At 31.6% G+C, this 14,030-nt stretch overlaps 2 protein-coding genes across 2 annotated transcripts; one reads left to right on the top strand and one right to left on the bottom strand.

Moving 5' to 3' along the window:
- The first annotated feature begins 540 nt into the window (after positions 1-540).
- Positions 541-3,850, top strand: LOC113866219 (protein MEMO1 homolog). The gene is made up of 8 exons (XM_027501101.1): positions 541-592; positions 1,075-1,159; positions 1,241-1,309; positions 1,393-1,505; positions 1,981-2,092; positions 2,166-2,309; positions 3,187-3,361; positions 3,713-3,850. The coding sequence occupies exons 1-8, from the start codon at positions 541-543 to the stop codon at positions 3,848-3,850; spliced, it is 888 nt and encodes a 295-aa protein (XP_027356902.1).
- A 284-nt stretch (positions 3,851-4,134) lies between these two features.
- On the bottom strand, positions 4,135-10,846 carry LOC113864597 (topless-related protein 1-like). Its single transcript, XM_027498498.1, has 24 exons — positions 10,652-10,846; positions 10,373-10,552; positions 10,090-10,203; positions 9,836-9,994; positions 9,422-9,648; positions 9,271-9,335; positions 9,066-9,177; positions 8,831-8,940; positions 8,627-8,724; positions 8,487-8,559; positions 8,301-8,396; positions 8,097-8,192; positions 7,878-8,005; positions 7,545-7,779; positions 7,195-7,353; positions 7,059-7,121; positions 6,772-6,912; positions 6,508-6,618; positions 6,183-6,365; positions 5,687-5,815; positions 5,501-5,596; positions 4,972-5,160; positions 4,710-4,873; positions 4,135-4,352 (listed from the first exon to the last, which is right to left on the bottom strand). The coding sequence occupies exons 1-24, from the start codon at positions 10,720-10,722 to the stop codon at positions 4,193-4,195; spliced, it is 3,159 nt and encodes a 1,052-aa protein (XP_027354299.1). The 5' UTR covers positions 10,723-10,846; the 3' UTR covers positions 4,135-4,192.
- Positions 10,847-14,030: the final 3,184 nt, after the last annotated feature.

Raw genomic sequence — 14,030 nt, 5'->3', positions numbered from 1 at the left:
CATAATCAGCGATACGATAGGGTATTGATTGATTGTATATATATCAGCGTGTTTCTTGTACGCTGGATAAGTATTAGAAAATTAAAATTTTAAATAAAAGGTTTCAAATATATTATATAAGTATTTTTAAATTAATAATTTTTATGAACCCAAAAAATAAATATTTTTAAATATTAATCATAAATATTCTGTTATACTGAATAAAATAAAATTTAAGAAATAAAACAATATTGTTGGCAAATTTTATTGAGTGAATCATCTGATTTCGGTGAGAGAATTTTAAAATTTTAAAAACAGTTTTTATGTTTAGTTTTAATTTGATCTTGATGTTTTTGATAAGTAACCGTCAAAAGATAAATATAAGATTTTTGGTAATTTTATCTTAAAAAACTGTCATAGAGGATTTAAAAACCATAATCGATTATAGGGTATGGATTGATGGTATATATATCACTCACTTTGCGAAACTAAAAATTAATCTGCTTCCTCTCTTTCTGAAAGTGAGTCTTTGATTGAAATAATCAAAATTGGTTTCCAATCATGGAGAAGGTTAGAAGAGCTTCCCATGCTGGTTCTTGGTACTTCGACAATCGTAAGTATCCCACTTTCTAGTATTCCAAAAGTTTGTCACCCAGTTTGGAGAGTCTATGTATGTGAATTCTGCGTTTGAAGTGACAGAAAGAGAATTTAGAATGGGATAAATTGATGAATCGTTATTTAGATCATAATATAAAATATAAAATATAATGGAAGTTAATGAAGTTTAATTTAGCTATCCTGCATGGATTATGATTCATTAACATCGTGTGTTAAACTTAAAACACTTGCACTAGTTAATAATTTTTTATTAATTGCGAAATTATTGAATTATAATGTTGTACTCTATTCTATCCCATTCTAACTTCTTTCATTAAGATAACTATTACCGAAGTTCATATGCAAGTTTTGAATTTATCTCTGTTAATTTTTATATGATCTCATTATTTTAATGTCCATAGAGACAAATACAAAACTCTTGTCACAACATTGTATGAATCCTAGCCATTTGTTTATAACTTATATCAAAATTTTCAGCTACAAAGCTTTCAGAACAACTAGAAGAATGGCTGAGATTATGTGGTCTTACTAAGTCTGGTGATGTACGAGGAATAATAGCACCGTAAGTTGAATTTATTAATTATACATTACTTTTGGCATGTGGTTTTGAGATAATTGAAAAACTGTTGCACCGGAATGTTAGGCATGCTGGTTATTTCTATAGTGGACGAACTGCTGCATATGCCTTTGCAAACATTGATCCATCTAACATGTACGTTAATTTCTTGTTTCCTCCTCTGCTATGTTCTTATGCCCTCTTCCCACTTTTTTCTTATTTATACTTCTGGTTTTCAGTACAAGGGTATTCCTTCTTGGTCCTTCTCACTACTGTGTCACTTCAAATTGCGCTCTTTCAACTGCAACAGTTTACGAGACACCCATTCGGAATCTACACGTTGATTTAGAAGGTAACAGAATACACTATTAAGAACAAATCTTGATGTCATCGCTATAATTAAATATGTATGAAGATTTTTCTTTGCAAAATATTCACCATTAAAACAATCATCTATCGATTAGGTTAATGTTTTAGATTTTTGAAAACCAAGCGTTTACTTTTTAATTGCCTATAAAATAATCTTTCTTCAATTAAATTAATCAATTCTCTTGATTCAGTGATTCACCAAAGAAATGAATCTTTTTTTAATACTTTTTATATTCTATCCGTATTTAAATAACTTAAACAATAGATGGGATACTTGCTAGTTGATAATAAAAGGTAGTTAATGATATGTGGAATAGAAATAATGATTTGCATATGCAAATTCAAATTGTGAGTTGTGACGATAAATGGATCATTTGCAAACTAGTTGTCAGGCCTAACTGATTAAAACTTTCACTTTATATTGCAATTTTGCCCAAATTTAATTGGTTTTTTACCAGTAAATGAGCAGCTTAAAGCTACGCAGAAATTTGAACTGATGGATATTCACGTTGATGAGGCTGAACATAGCATGGAAATGCACCTACCATATATTGCTAAAGTGTTTGAGGGGTAAGTTTTGTTAATATATAGATTTATGATCTGAAACTTAGCAATAAAAACTGAATTTGAAATATTGATGCAGGCGAGAGGTTAAAATTGTACCCATCTTAATTGGTGCTCTTAGTGAGGAGAATCAAGCCATGTACGGGCAGATACTTTCTAAATATGTGGATGATCCAAATAATTTTTTCTGTGTGTCATCAGATTTCTGTCATTGGGGATTGCGGTATGTAAAGTTTAATTTTATTAGTATACATTAATTGTATGAGATGTGTTAACAAAAACATTCAGATAAAAAGTACACACTCATCATATATGGTTGATTTATACTCCTCATATAAGACACATATTCCTTGAAATAAATTTCTCTTGCTGATAAAGAAAAATGATAGAAGACACATATATATCAACTAAATCTAGTTCATGAGTCATTAATGGTTTGATCATAGATGTTGTCTTTATAATATACTCTATTGATAATTTTACTTTTTATAAAGCTTTCTGTTTATATATGCTTTAAGGGGCGTGTAATCATTGGGATTCGATTCGATTTCAAATCAAATTTGGTGTTTGGAATCCAATGGATCGATTTCATTCCTTTAAATTAAAACATAATAGGGTTTGATTTTATTTATTTTTTAAGTAGAAGGGTTTGTCGACCTTTTCAACTTCATTATTCTATAGGGATAAAAGCAAAAAACAGTAAAATAAAATCAATTTTATTTCTAATAATTTCTGAACATTAGATTTATTTTCTAAATCAAATTAATTAAACTAAATAGTCATTTTTTTATTTAATTTCTATATTTTTGTATGATCCTTTGTTTTATTGAAATACATAATTGAACTCCAACCACGCAATTTGTTTTATTTAGTGACTAAATTATATCACTTGTAACTGTTCAATTTTGTTATATTATTACTTATTCAAGTTCATCTAATGATAGAGATTAAAAGCATGTATTTCAATATAGTCAAAGATTAAATAAAAAAAATGAACCAAAACGAAAATAACATTTTTTAAAGAAAAAAAAAATTAATCCTCGAGTATTTTATCTTATTCATTTAGTCTTATAACCTATGCTGACTGCTATTTTTGTCAGATTTAAATACGTAGACTATGTGAAGGAACATGGACCTATATACAAATCTATTGAGGCATTAGACAAGCTGGGGATGGATAGCATAGAATCAGGAGATCCAGACACATTCAGACAATATCTGTCGGAATCTAAAAATACGATATGCGGAAGCCGTTCAATCAGTGTTTTTCTCCATGTAAGTGTGCCTTATAAAATTGTCACTATGTCCTAGTGGAGATAGCTCTCGCTAAATTTGATAATCCCTCTATAGCTTTTAGCAAAGAATATTATTATTGGGTCGTGATCATCGAAACTGTTATTTTGTCAATGGTGTCATATCTTAATTTGGTATTGAGACTTGTTATTACTAGAGGAGTGCATTTTGATGAAGACTTAACATTTTGCCTTTTGGCAATATAATACTAGAAGACATTTACCTGTACATGGTCCCTGTGATGTATATATGTTGTAGCTTACCAAATTGAATGAGTTTTTCAATTGGAAGCTAACCTTATGTTTATTAACATCATGTTAATTATTGTATCAGATGCTGAGGAATTGCTCGACAAAGATAAAGATAGAATTTCTTAGCTATGAGCAGTCGAATCAGTGCAGAACTATACGGGATAGTGGTGTGAGTTATGCATCCGCAGCAGCAAAGATTGATGGTTCGAGCTCCATATGAAAATTTATATTCTTTTATGGGGCATTCCCAGCTGTTTCATCACATTTATGGAATTCATTATTATTATTTGCTACTGTATCAACCAGCTTTTCATGATTAGCCAATTAGCTTAACGTGGGATGCCATATTTAGAGTCTACGAGAATAATTTATAATTTTTATAATTTTTTTCAATTTATTTTAATAAATCAAATTAACTTATCAAAATAATTTTTTAAAAACTTAATATAAAATATGTTATAGTCAAATTTATGACATAAACTCTCGTAAATAAATAGTTAATTAAGTTGAATTTCCAAATACATTTTATCATTTAACCATCATCTCCCAAACCCTGATATTTCTATGTGCTCTTTGGGACCTTATCATAAAGTGTAAAGCTCTTCCAGTCACCTCCTGGCTTCTGAGGCTCAAACACAAAAACCCTACCATCTGAGAGCCCCACAGCAAACTGGGTTGGCTTCTGTGGATGTGCAGCTATGGCAAGTGGGTAGAGGCTTAAACTGGAAAATAAACAAACTACATAATTACAATGCGTGCAAGGTAATATGTACAATGAATAAACGAGAACAAACCATAGATTTTGGAACACTGCCTAATGCTTATCCATGCTTAGGACTCCGACATGCATAGTAAATGTAATAAACAGTAAACTAATAATCGTGTAGTGAAAATTATAACTTCTAGCATTAGAACGGATTCAAGTTTCAATGAATTTAATGCCAATCCAAACACACTATTTTGTCTTCCAAAATGCGTTGTTGGGAAAAAAAGGCTTTTTTTTAATCATAACAGCATATAATTTCTTGTGATTACTTGGGCAAGCCTAGAAATTTCATCCCTCGAGAAGAAAAATGTACCTTGGAGTTGTGAAAAGGTAAGCTGAGGGATTGATCCTACAATGCATTTGAAAATCAAAAGCATCAAATATTGCCAGAGTTCCATCATCAAAACTTGCATACACGGTTTGGCCATCAGATGAGAAAGTTGCTTGGGAGATAACCACTGAAACTTCTGGAACCCACTGATATGAAACAAAAAGTATACATATTTGTTTCCTTAAAAATCACCTTGCTTTGAAGGAAAATAACCACATCAAATGTGAGGGAAAAAAGAGTGAACCTGGTTGACACATCTTAGTTCTGTTGCTTCATAAATTGCAAGATGAGTGTTATGTACAGCAAGGAATTTCCTCTGATCCGGGTGAAACTGAATGTGAGTTTCTGTTAGTACTTCTGACACCTTCTGTCCCTGTATCTGCAAGAACCTATCTTTCTGTCTTTCCCACCCTTTGATATTCCATAAAAAAATCTGCGAGAGAATAAAAATAATGATAAAACAACTTAACCAAAAAATTGTTCACTTGGTAATATATCTAATTATTTATAGTGTTTATACATAATACGAGTAGATTTAAAATGTTCTTGGGAGAAAAAAGGATTCTTCCTTCCTAATGACATGCATACATCAAAATTAATCTGTATAATAATTAATATGGAGGAAATCAAGCCTAAGTGCAACGGTAAAGTTGCTATTTTATGACTTAGGTCACAGTTTCTAATCTTAGAAACAATTTCTCCGCTTGCTATCTTTTTTTTTTTTTATCAGTAACATGATGGATGATTGCATGTAATGAAAATCAAATACTAACCTGAGCATTTAAATCACCAGAAACAAGCAGATCCAAACTACTTGAGAAGGCAAGTGCAGTAACTCTTATGGAGTGACCCTCAAGCTTGCTTTTAATCTGTACAAACGGAAGACTCAAAAAACTAGCTTCAACCTCCTTGAAGCAGGCAATGACGCATATATTTCTCAAATGAAGTAAGAGATATACCTTATTTGTACGGACATTGTATATAATTATACTGGAATCATCCATACCAACAGCAAGTATATTATTATCATGAGGGTAGAAGGTGAGACAGGTTGCCATAGGTGGTGGAGGCATGATTGTTGTCACAGTCTGTACTTACGAGGCAATGTGACATATGATTAGTTAAATTACAGCATCACTATAGAAAAATAGTAGCAAAATAGTAACTGGTGCATGATATCAAATAAAAAAAGTGAATAAATGATTAATGTTTCTGAGCTTTTGAGGAGATGATGAAAGATAAGTATACAACATGAGAACTAAATGAAAAATCAATTATTCTGATTCTAGAACATGTTGATGCATGCGGATTATTTCTATAATTTTAGAAAAACTTTTTGAGTGTATGGATGAAATGGAAACTTCCACAATTGCATCAAAATATAAGCATTAAAAAGTTTCATCGAAATTAAGGAGATTTCTTTAGTACACCAGGCTTCTATCTTCTGTGTTTTACCTTAAATGTCAACATGTTGAACAAGGAGATTGTACCCCCAGATGTTGACATGAGATATGAATCGTTCTTTGATAAAGCAAAACAGGAAACGGTGTCTTCATTGTTATCCTTTGTAAGTTTATTGCTCATGAATTGCAAGCCACTCCTTGATTTCCATATGTGAGGTGAAACTTGTGTAGATGCCTACATGTATTACTTTACTTTCATAATAAATTCAACACCAGACCAGATAAGAGAAATGAAAAGACGGGTTTTTTTTTTTTTTTGTTGGGGGGGGAGGTGGGATCCATATAAAAAAGAAAGTGAATTTTATGTTTCCACAAACCTTGCCTTCCAAGTTAAGGTTATTATGTGGCCATTTCCAAAGTAGATGATGACCATTTGATGCCAATGCCAAAATGCCATTCCCCGCATTGGTGTAAGCCAGTTTAACAATCTGTGCTTCATCAAAAGCAAGGTCAATGATAATTTCTGGTTCTATGAAACCTAGTTGCCTTGTATATCCCATTTACACGTTATATTTATTTCTGAAACATGAAAAGAAGTCCACATGTGTGATGTCCATGGGATCTAGTTGTAATTGTTATACCTTGCTTATTTTGGGATGAACTGACAACTGCAAGAACCGGCACTGGGATGGCTCACAAATTTCACAACCACTCCAAAGCTTTGATTTGTCATGGGACTCATTAATTGCATTAAATATCCCATCCTCCAAGCCTTTTTGGCACTGATTCTTTTAAAAAAATATAAACAGGGAAAGAAATTTGTTATGTATCATGCTTATATAGTTAACTGAATCAGACAAATGAATCTCGAATATATTATTCTCTGTATCATACAAAAGTTTATTACATAATTTTTCAAACCACAAACCATGAGAAAGCCTTCATCTGAAACTCCACCACTAGCATCAATCAAAATTGGACTTCGTGTTGGCTGCAAAAAATTTAACATGTTCGAGACCTGAGAAACTTCACAACGTAGTCCACGTAAAGTTACATATACTTACTTTTAACGTTTCTTGTAGATTACAGGGGTCGTGAACAGAATGGATTTCATTCTGTTTCAAAAAAATATCATCATTAATCTCTAATATTTTTATTTTGTTTTCTTTTGCAGCAACTGCCAGTAATGTGCCCTCTTTGTTAAAGCGAATGCATGGATTTTCCTGAAAAAAAAGAATTAAAACTTAAAATTAATATTTTGCTGTTGTAGTTTTGTTTCATTTAACTAAAACTACCACATACCACACAAATATTAGATCTCCCATGAAATACATTTTAAATTTCGGTTGTCAGAACACTAACACAATTTCCAAAATAGCATTTAGAAAATTGAGAGACCAAATGAAGAACTTACCGGTAATTCTCCATCGACATCTGTGCTTGTCCAGAGTTCAACATTGTCCATCTCCCAAAATTTAACCGTGTGATCATCACCAGCAGCCAAAAGTCCTTTCTGAGTTGAATCAAAACAGATGGTAGAAAAACATGGTTTCTTAAGTCCCTTGTACGTTCTTCTTATATATCCTTCAGTTTCATCCCATTCCACAAGATATGGCTCTCCATCTTTACCACGTCCACATGAAAAAAGCCTAGAAAAAATTTTCAACATCAGTTAGACTACAATCCCTTATTAGTTATTAATAGGAAACAAATTATTCCAATTGTATTGAGACTTCTAGCTCAAAACCTTTTATCGTCAGCACTGTAAGCCAATGTAGTGTAACCATAACCAGGGGCATCAAAATCAACTCTGGCTCCAAAAGAATCATATAACCATGCCCTAATCTTTCCGTTCATTGAAGTTGAAAAAATAAACTGAAGGGTAGGTGCAGAAGAATCACATAGGATACAAAGAGCGATTAACACATGCTTATTACATGATGACACAAAAGTAAAGCATGCTTACATGAATACGTTCCTTTGCATGAGGACAAATAGAACAAACAGGAGCATTGTGACCTTCAAAAGTATAATATTTCTTGCCATTTTCGGCATCCCAGAGCTTTAAAAGTAATAAAAAGGACATTTGGTTAGTTTTAATTTTTTTGTAGGGGACCTTGAGATCAGTTTCGTTATGAAAGTAGTAGTTTTGTCTGTTATAAGAACTGACCTTTATTGTGTTGTCATCTCCACATGTTATGACCAACAATTTCTGATTGGGAGAAGAAAATGCTAGATCATTGACACTGCCATCATGGGCATCAATCTGAGAAGAAAGTATTCATAAGTCATGTATTATATGATTATGATGTCCATCTAACTAGGAATGCATGGGATGAAAATGAAATACATTTACCTCTAAATGCTGGCCAATGTCATTGCCACCATGATAGGAATATAATTGAACAAAATTTTCTGAAAATGCAACCCTTGTTTTAAGTAAGAACAATTAGTTAGAAGCAATAAATCTCTGTAATCATTGGTGACCAGACTTACCCTATAAATAGCTGGTTCTTACCAAACAGTGAACCATCAGGGCTCCAAGTGATTTTCCTTACTGAAACTGAAACACTCAAGTCCTCTTCCAGAGCTTCCTGAACATTGTTGGCAGTGGTTCAGTATTTAACATCTAGATCACTGACATGTTAATAAGTAATCGCTGAGTCACTGGACTACAACCTAATCTGCAAGTGGACATACCTTGAAATTGATAGAGCAAGCTCCAATACCCCATATTCTGTAATTTCTAGAGAACAATTTCTCACCAGAATTAACATCCCAAAGTCCTATATTGCCAATATTTGTTCCAACTGAAGAAACAAAACAGTTGCTATATATTAGTTGTTTTCATTTCTTGTTATCAATTACCTCAAACTACATCAAGAATATACTGATATTTGAACAGAAGAGTAAAGATTATGTTCTATGAAGCAACCTAGAAGAATTGTATGCCAAATAGGATGAAAATCCATGGTAATAGGAAGTGAATCCTCATTCAACGTCTGAAAAACATTTTCAGGGTGACCATTTGCTATGGCTGATGTCACCTACACATGAAGGCACTTCATCTATTTGATTCCATAGATAAAATATAAGAAATCTTACAGCCATGTTTAACAAAAAAGTTTCAGCCAACTGACCTCATTGGAAGCCTGGCAGGGCCTTCCTTTGAATGATATTACATTAGGATCCTCCATTGTAGCTTCTACAGAGCGGCCATGGACTATGGCCATCATAAGCAAGAACTGAAACGATTGCTAAATAAAAAGAATGCAAGAATAAAGCTCATACCTGGATTTGTTAGTGTTGCAGGAAAGGGTACAGAATCAGTTATAGTAGATAGGTTGGAATTACAGTTTGATAAATGCTTATCAGATTCAGACTTTTCAATTGAATTACATTCTTCTGATTGTAGTGATGAGAAGTTCAAAATCGGTTCGCAAACATGGTCCACCAAGAGGGTTTGTATCTCAGGATTTGCACGTGGATATTTACATAACATATGCTGCCAATTCAAGCTGACAAAATGAATAGTAAGTTTTCTGCCAGCAGCTAAAAAGCATGGGGAGATATCAAGAATGATAGAATGTTGAAACCAATGCACTTAGGCTGTATCATTTAGCTGACCAAAGGAAACAGCGGAAAACATGAATGCAAAATATGCTTGTGGTGTTACCAACTTTAAATTGGGAAAGAATGCAAAACCTTTGGTTCACAAGTTGACGTAACCTATGAATTTTGAAGGCAGGAAATTTCAATTTCCCTTGGAACACAGGATTTGCCTCAATGACTTTCTTAATATCATCCACCACAATCTTCCTCACAGAATTTGCATCTCCATATGTTGATAGTGATGCATGTTCCCTTATTAGACCCAGAAAAAAGTTGAAGTTTCAAGCTCATCAAAGGATGATATTGATTCCATATCTAAAACTGGTATACTGGCAATTGAATCATACCTTATATTGTCAATTGTCAAAAGCTGAGTCATTTCATTGAACAGTTCTTCATTACCTGGGGAAAAAACTTTCAGATCCTTGATGAGGATATCTAGAGCCTTGGCGCGATCATTACTGTTGAGTGACAATAAGACAAAAAAGTTTAGAGAATCATAGGCTATGAACAACATACCTGCATGAAAACAAGCAAGTATTCCTGGGGAAACAATAAGATGATACCCTGGCCCAGAAAGTTTTTCTTACACTAACAAAATCCGTATAATATGATATAATAAAAACATACATGTCCAATGCCTCAAGGAATTTCTGTTTCCTAATTTCAAAGTATATTTTGGTAGAGTGCTTGTTGTCGTCAATCTTTGTGAACCCAGAAAGATAGCTCTCAGCATCATCCCATTTCCCAGCAAGTATCATGTCCTCAAAATTCTTCATGTCAAAGTAGAACCCACTTTCACACTCAAGCCTGTGAATCAAAAATTGAAGGAAAAGGGAATAAATGCCAAAAGAATAATGATCAAGTTAAAACTGAGAAGCCTGAGTTTAGATAGAGAGGGAGACATACTTGTGTGCAGTTTCCTTGAAACCCTCCTCATCAAGATACTGTATGATTAAGATCACAAGCTCCTTATCCATGACAAACCCGTTTGTTTGCTTTCAGGATACTACCAACCTTGCACAATCAGAATAAATCACAGATAAAAGTCAGAACTTTTAGTCAAATCATAATCAATATCTAAATCGAATAATAACAATTGCAAACCTACAACTTTGCTTTTATAAAAACCAGACCAATTGGCCAGACAAAACTTGTGTCCTTCAAAATCTCAGTCCTTCGGATTGGATTTTTACTTATGGAGAAAAGATTCGATAATCACTAGTAAAGGTAAAGTAAAGAAGGCACCAATCAGATCTCAAAACGTTTCTATTAGAAGGTCAAATTGGAAAACGCTGAGGTAGGGGCCATTAACAACACAAACTGAAGCAAAAAACAAAGTTAAGAGATGAGACAGATCATGGTATAATGGTATCTCCTCTGCAGTTACCCCCATCACATTTATGTTTGGAAATTGCCAAAAAGAAAAAAAAAATCTATTTTGATTACTTAAGCACTAAACAAAACCAAAAAAGAAATTTTGCTACTGAAAAAGACAGAAAAAAGAAACAACAGGAGAGAGAGGCATAAAGGTTCACTCACCTGGAAAAAAGAGAAAAAGATGAAAAAAAGGGGGAAATTTTTGAAGAAGCTTTCTCAGTGGGGGGAACCTTTCTGCGAGGAATGTGGACAATGACCACTGAGGTTGACTGATATATGTGATCGGCGTTGTGAATATGAAATAGATGATAAGCATTATATAAGGTCGTTTCATCGGATATGATAAGTACGGTGACTTATCAAAGTATTACAGGTCTGAGCAAGTGGTCCCACATCCACCTATGGTCTTTCAGGTGAATGACAGAGTAAAGTTTGCAGACTAAAATCCACGGAGAACCAATAATAGTGTTGTAATACCCGTTTCTTTATGCAAAAATATTTTTTTTATAAATAATTACTATAAAATATTTTTAAAATTAAAAAATAAATCCTTATCTTAATCAATTTAAAACGACTTACATTTCATATTTTAAATATTCTTAAATACAAACTTTGACAAATTTATTTTATTATTCTTTATCAATTGATATATTGCATTAGATCACACTAACTCAGGAAGGGCTTCAATTGTTTAGTGAATTCTACGTGAAATTATTCAATGATAAAAAAAATATTTAAATCCTTTATCGAATATATTTATTAACATTTTTCTTAAGGTTAATGATTATAGGTGATATTTGGCATAAGAGAAGCTTTTATTTTCAATTAAACTTCTTTTTTGAGAATGAAATTCTTGACAATAATATTTTAAGAAAATTTATAAAATACATTTTATTGTTATTAAAATTTTCTAAAAAAATATGTTTGCATGCAGTTATTATAGGAAAATTCAATCATTTTAAAATCAATTATAAAAAAAGTTATTTTCATTTATAAAGGAAAAAAAATGTTTCCACTTTCTTGTGCATTACTCTTATTATATAAAATATATAAAAATTATTTAATACTTACTTTTAATTAATTGGAATGTTTTATAGGACGTACTAAACATTTTTTTGTACTTTTAAGACACTCGTAAAATATAAATTATTATATTAATTTTAAAATGTGTAAAATAAAAAAGAAAGATATATTAACTATTGATTTGAGATAGCAGTATTCGTTGGTTTGCTGTTAAATGCAGTTTTAGTGTAGAAGAATTTAACTAAACGTGAATTGACGATTTTCTTGAAAGCTGTGGGTTGTATGATATCGAATATGAAGATATATTGTATCTTTTTTTGCATTACAATATTTATATGAAACTATGGTACATAATGTTTGAATGGTATGACGTCAGTCTATACTTATATGAAATTTTGCACAAAATTAAGTATGAGTGAAATCTAACATAGAAAAAAAGAAATGGAAGAGAGTTGTAGTGATATGATTTATAGTAGTATGGACAATTTAGATTTATCGGATTAATATTTTCTTTAATAAGAGTATATTAAATGATAGTAAAATATTTAATTCTATTAAATATCGTTCTTAAAAGTGGTTTGCAGGTAAGTCGTTGAAAAAATTAATTTTGTATATGAATTGAATTGATGTTTTCTTAACATATATTGTCAAGTTTGTTATAATAGGTTGGAGTACTCCTTTTACTCTGAATTTATCCTTAATAAAATATTAATGTTTAATAAAAATAAAAAACTCTTGAATTAAATGATTTTACCTCAAACTTATTTTCATGAATAATTTTTTATTTACACATTTTGTTTAAAAAGAGTCAAATCTATTAAAATTAATAGCTTAATAATTTTTACATTAATTCCATCTATTAAAATAATGATTTTTATAACATCCTACTAATTTTTTCTTTTTTTTTTCTTGAAGAATTTTTTTTCAAAGAAAATAATAAATGGCCTTCACTTGCACTTTTATAATTGTTAAAAAAATTGCCAATTACTTCTAATATTTGAATGAATTGAAATAAGTAAAAATATGTATAAATAAAGAAATAAATAAGATAGTACAATATGAATAAAAACAAAGTGTAACACAATGAGAAGACATTTGTCAATATTTTATGCCATTTTTCGTATATTTTTGCTAAATAAATAGTCTCTTCGACACTTCTAAATTCTGTCATCTTCCTTGCTTAGTCCTGTGTTTTTGGTTGCTCATCTTCCTAACCCTTCTATGCATAGATGTTCAAGCCACCAAACTACTCTTGATCACAATAACCCAAGTTTGTGTTACCCTCGTCACTCACACATGTCAAGTCACACCATTGATTACCCTTATAATGATAAATATTTCTTTATATATAATTTATTAATTTCCTTTTTCTTTATTTTTTATCTAAAAATATATATTTTTGTTTTATTTCTCTTGTCACCCAGACAAAGCCGACCAGGTTATTTGATACCGAATCTGAACTTGGAGAGTGTTTACCACATGCCTTACATCGCGTGAGCGAAAACAGAAGCTGCTGTTGCTATCCTCTTTGTAAAACTGGAGACAGGTGTTGGAGTTTGCATGTTCATGTGGGACCCTCTCACACAGAATTCAAAGTTAATAGTTGATTATCCGATAGCCACTCCTACTTATCCTTCTTGGAATCCTCAACTGCACACTATTTGCAATAACGATAAGCTATCAATGTCTTCTGAGAAGTTCCATCACCACCGCCATTTTTGTTTTTCAGTTGAGTGCCTACTATGTTCTGAATATATTAAAACGGAACAACATAAAAACATTTCTTTTATCTTCTTAATATCCAAATAATAAAATTATTATTTTATTTTGACGCCCTTTTCCTTTTTTCTTTCCTATTTCTTCATTCTACTTTTGATATCTATAC

Source organism: Abrus precatorius, unplaced genomic scaffold (assembly GCF_003935025.1).
Source record: "Abrus precatorius isolate BTA unplaced genomic scaffold, Abrus_2018 Scaffold4, whole genome shotgun sequence".
NCBI classification, from domain to species: domain Eukaryota; kingdom Viridiplantae; phylum Streptophyta; class Magnoliopsida; order Fabales; family Fabaceae; genus Abrus; species Abrus precatorius.
Note: the sequence above shows the minus strand (reverse complement) of the source record. Positions and strands in the feature narration are given on the sequence as shown.

Excerpts from the sequence above, each read along its gene's own strand:
- LOC113864597 (XM_027498498.1), bottom strand. The coding sequence starts at position 10,722 with ATGGATAAGGAGCTTGTGATCTTAATCATACAGTATCTTGATGAGGAG. Across the intron at positions 8,193-8,300 it reads GAGATGACAACACAATAAAG|CTCTGGGATGCCGAAAATGG; the intron begins GTCAGTTCTTAT and ends TTACTTTTAAAG. Across the intron at positions 4,353-4,709 it reads TACCTTTTCACAACTCCAAG|TTTAAGCCTCTACCCACTTG; the intron begins GTACATTTTTCT and ends TTTATTTTCCAG.
- LOC113866219 (XM_027501101.1), top strand. The coding sequence starts at position 541 with ATGGAGAAGGTTAGAAGAGCTTCCCATGCTGGTTCTTGGTACTTCGAC. Across the intron at positions 2,310-3,186 it reads TTCTGTCATTGGGGATTGCG|ATTTAAATACGTAGACTATG; the intron begins GTATGTAAAGTT and ends TATTTTTGTCAG. Across the intron at positions 3,362-3,712 it reads CAATCAGTGTTTTTCTCCAT|ATGCTGAGGAATTGCTCGAC; the intron begins GTAAGTGTGCCT and ends TTATTGTATCAG.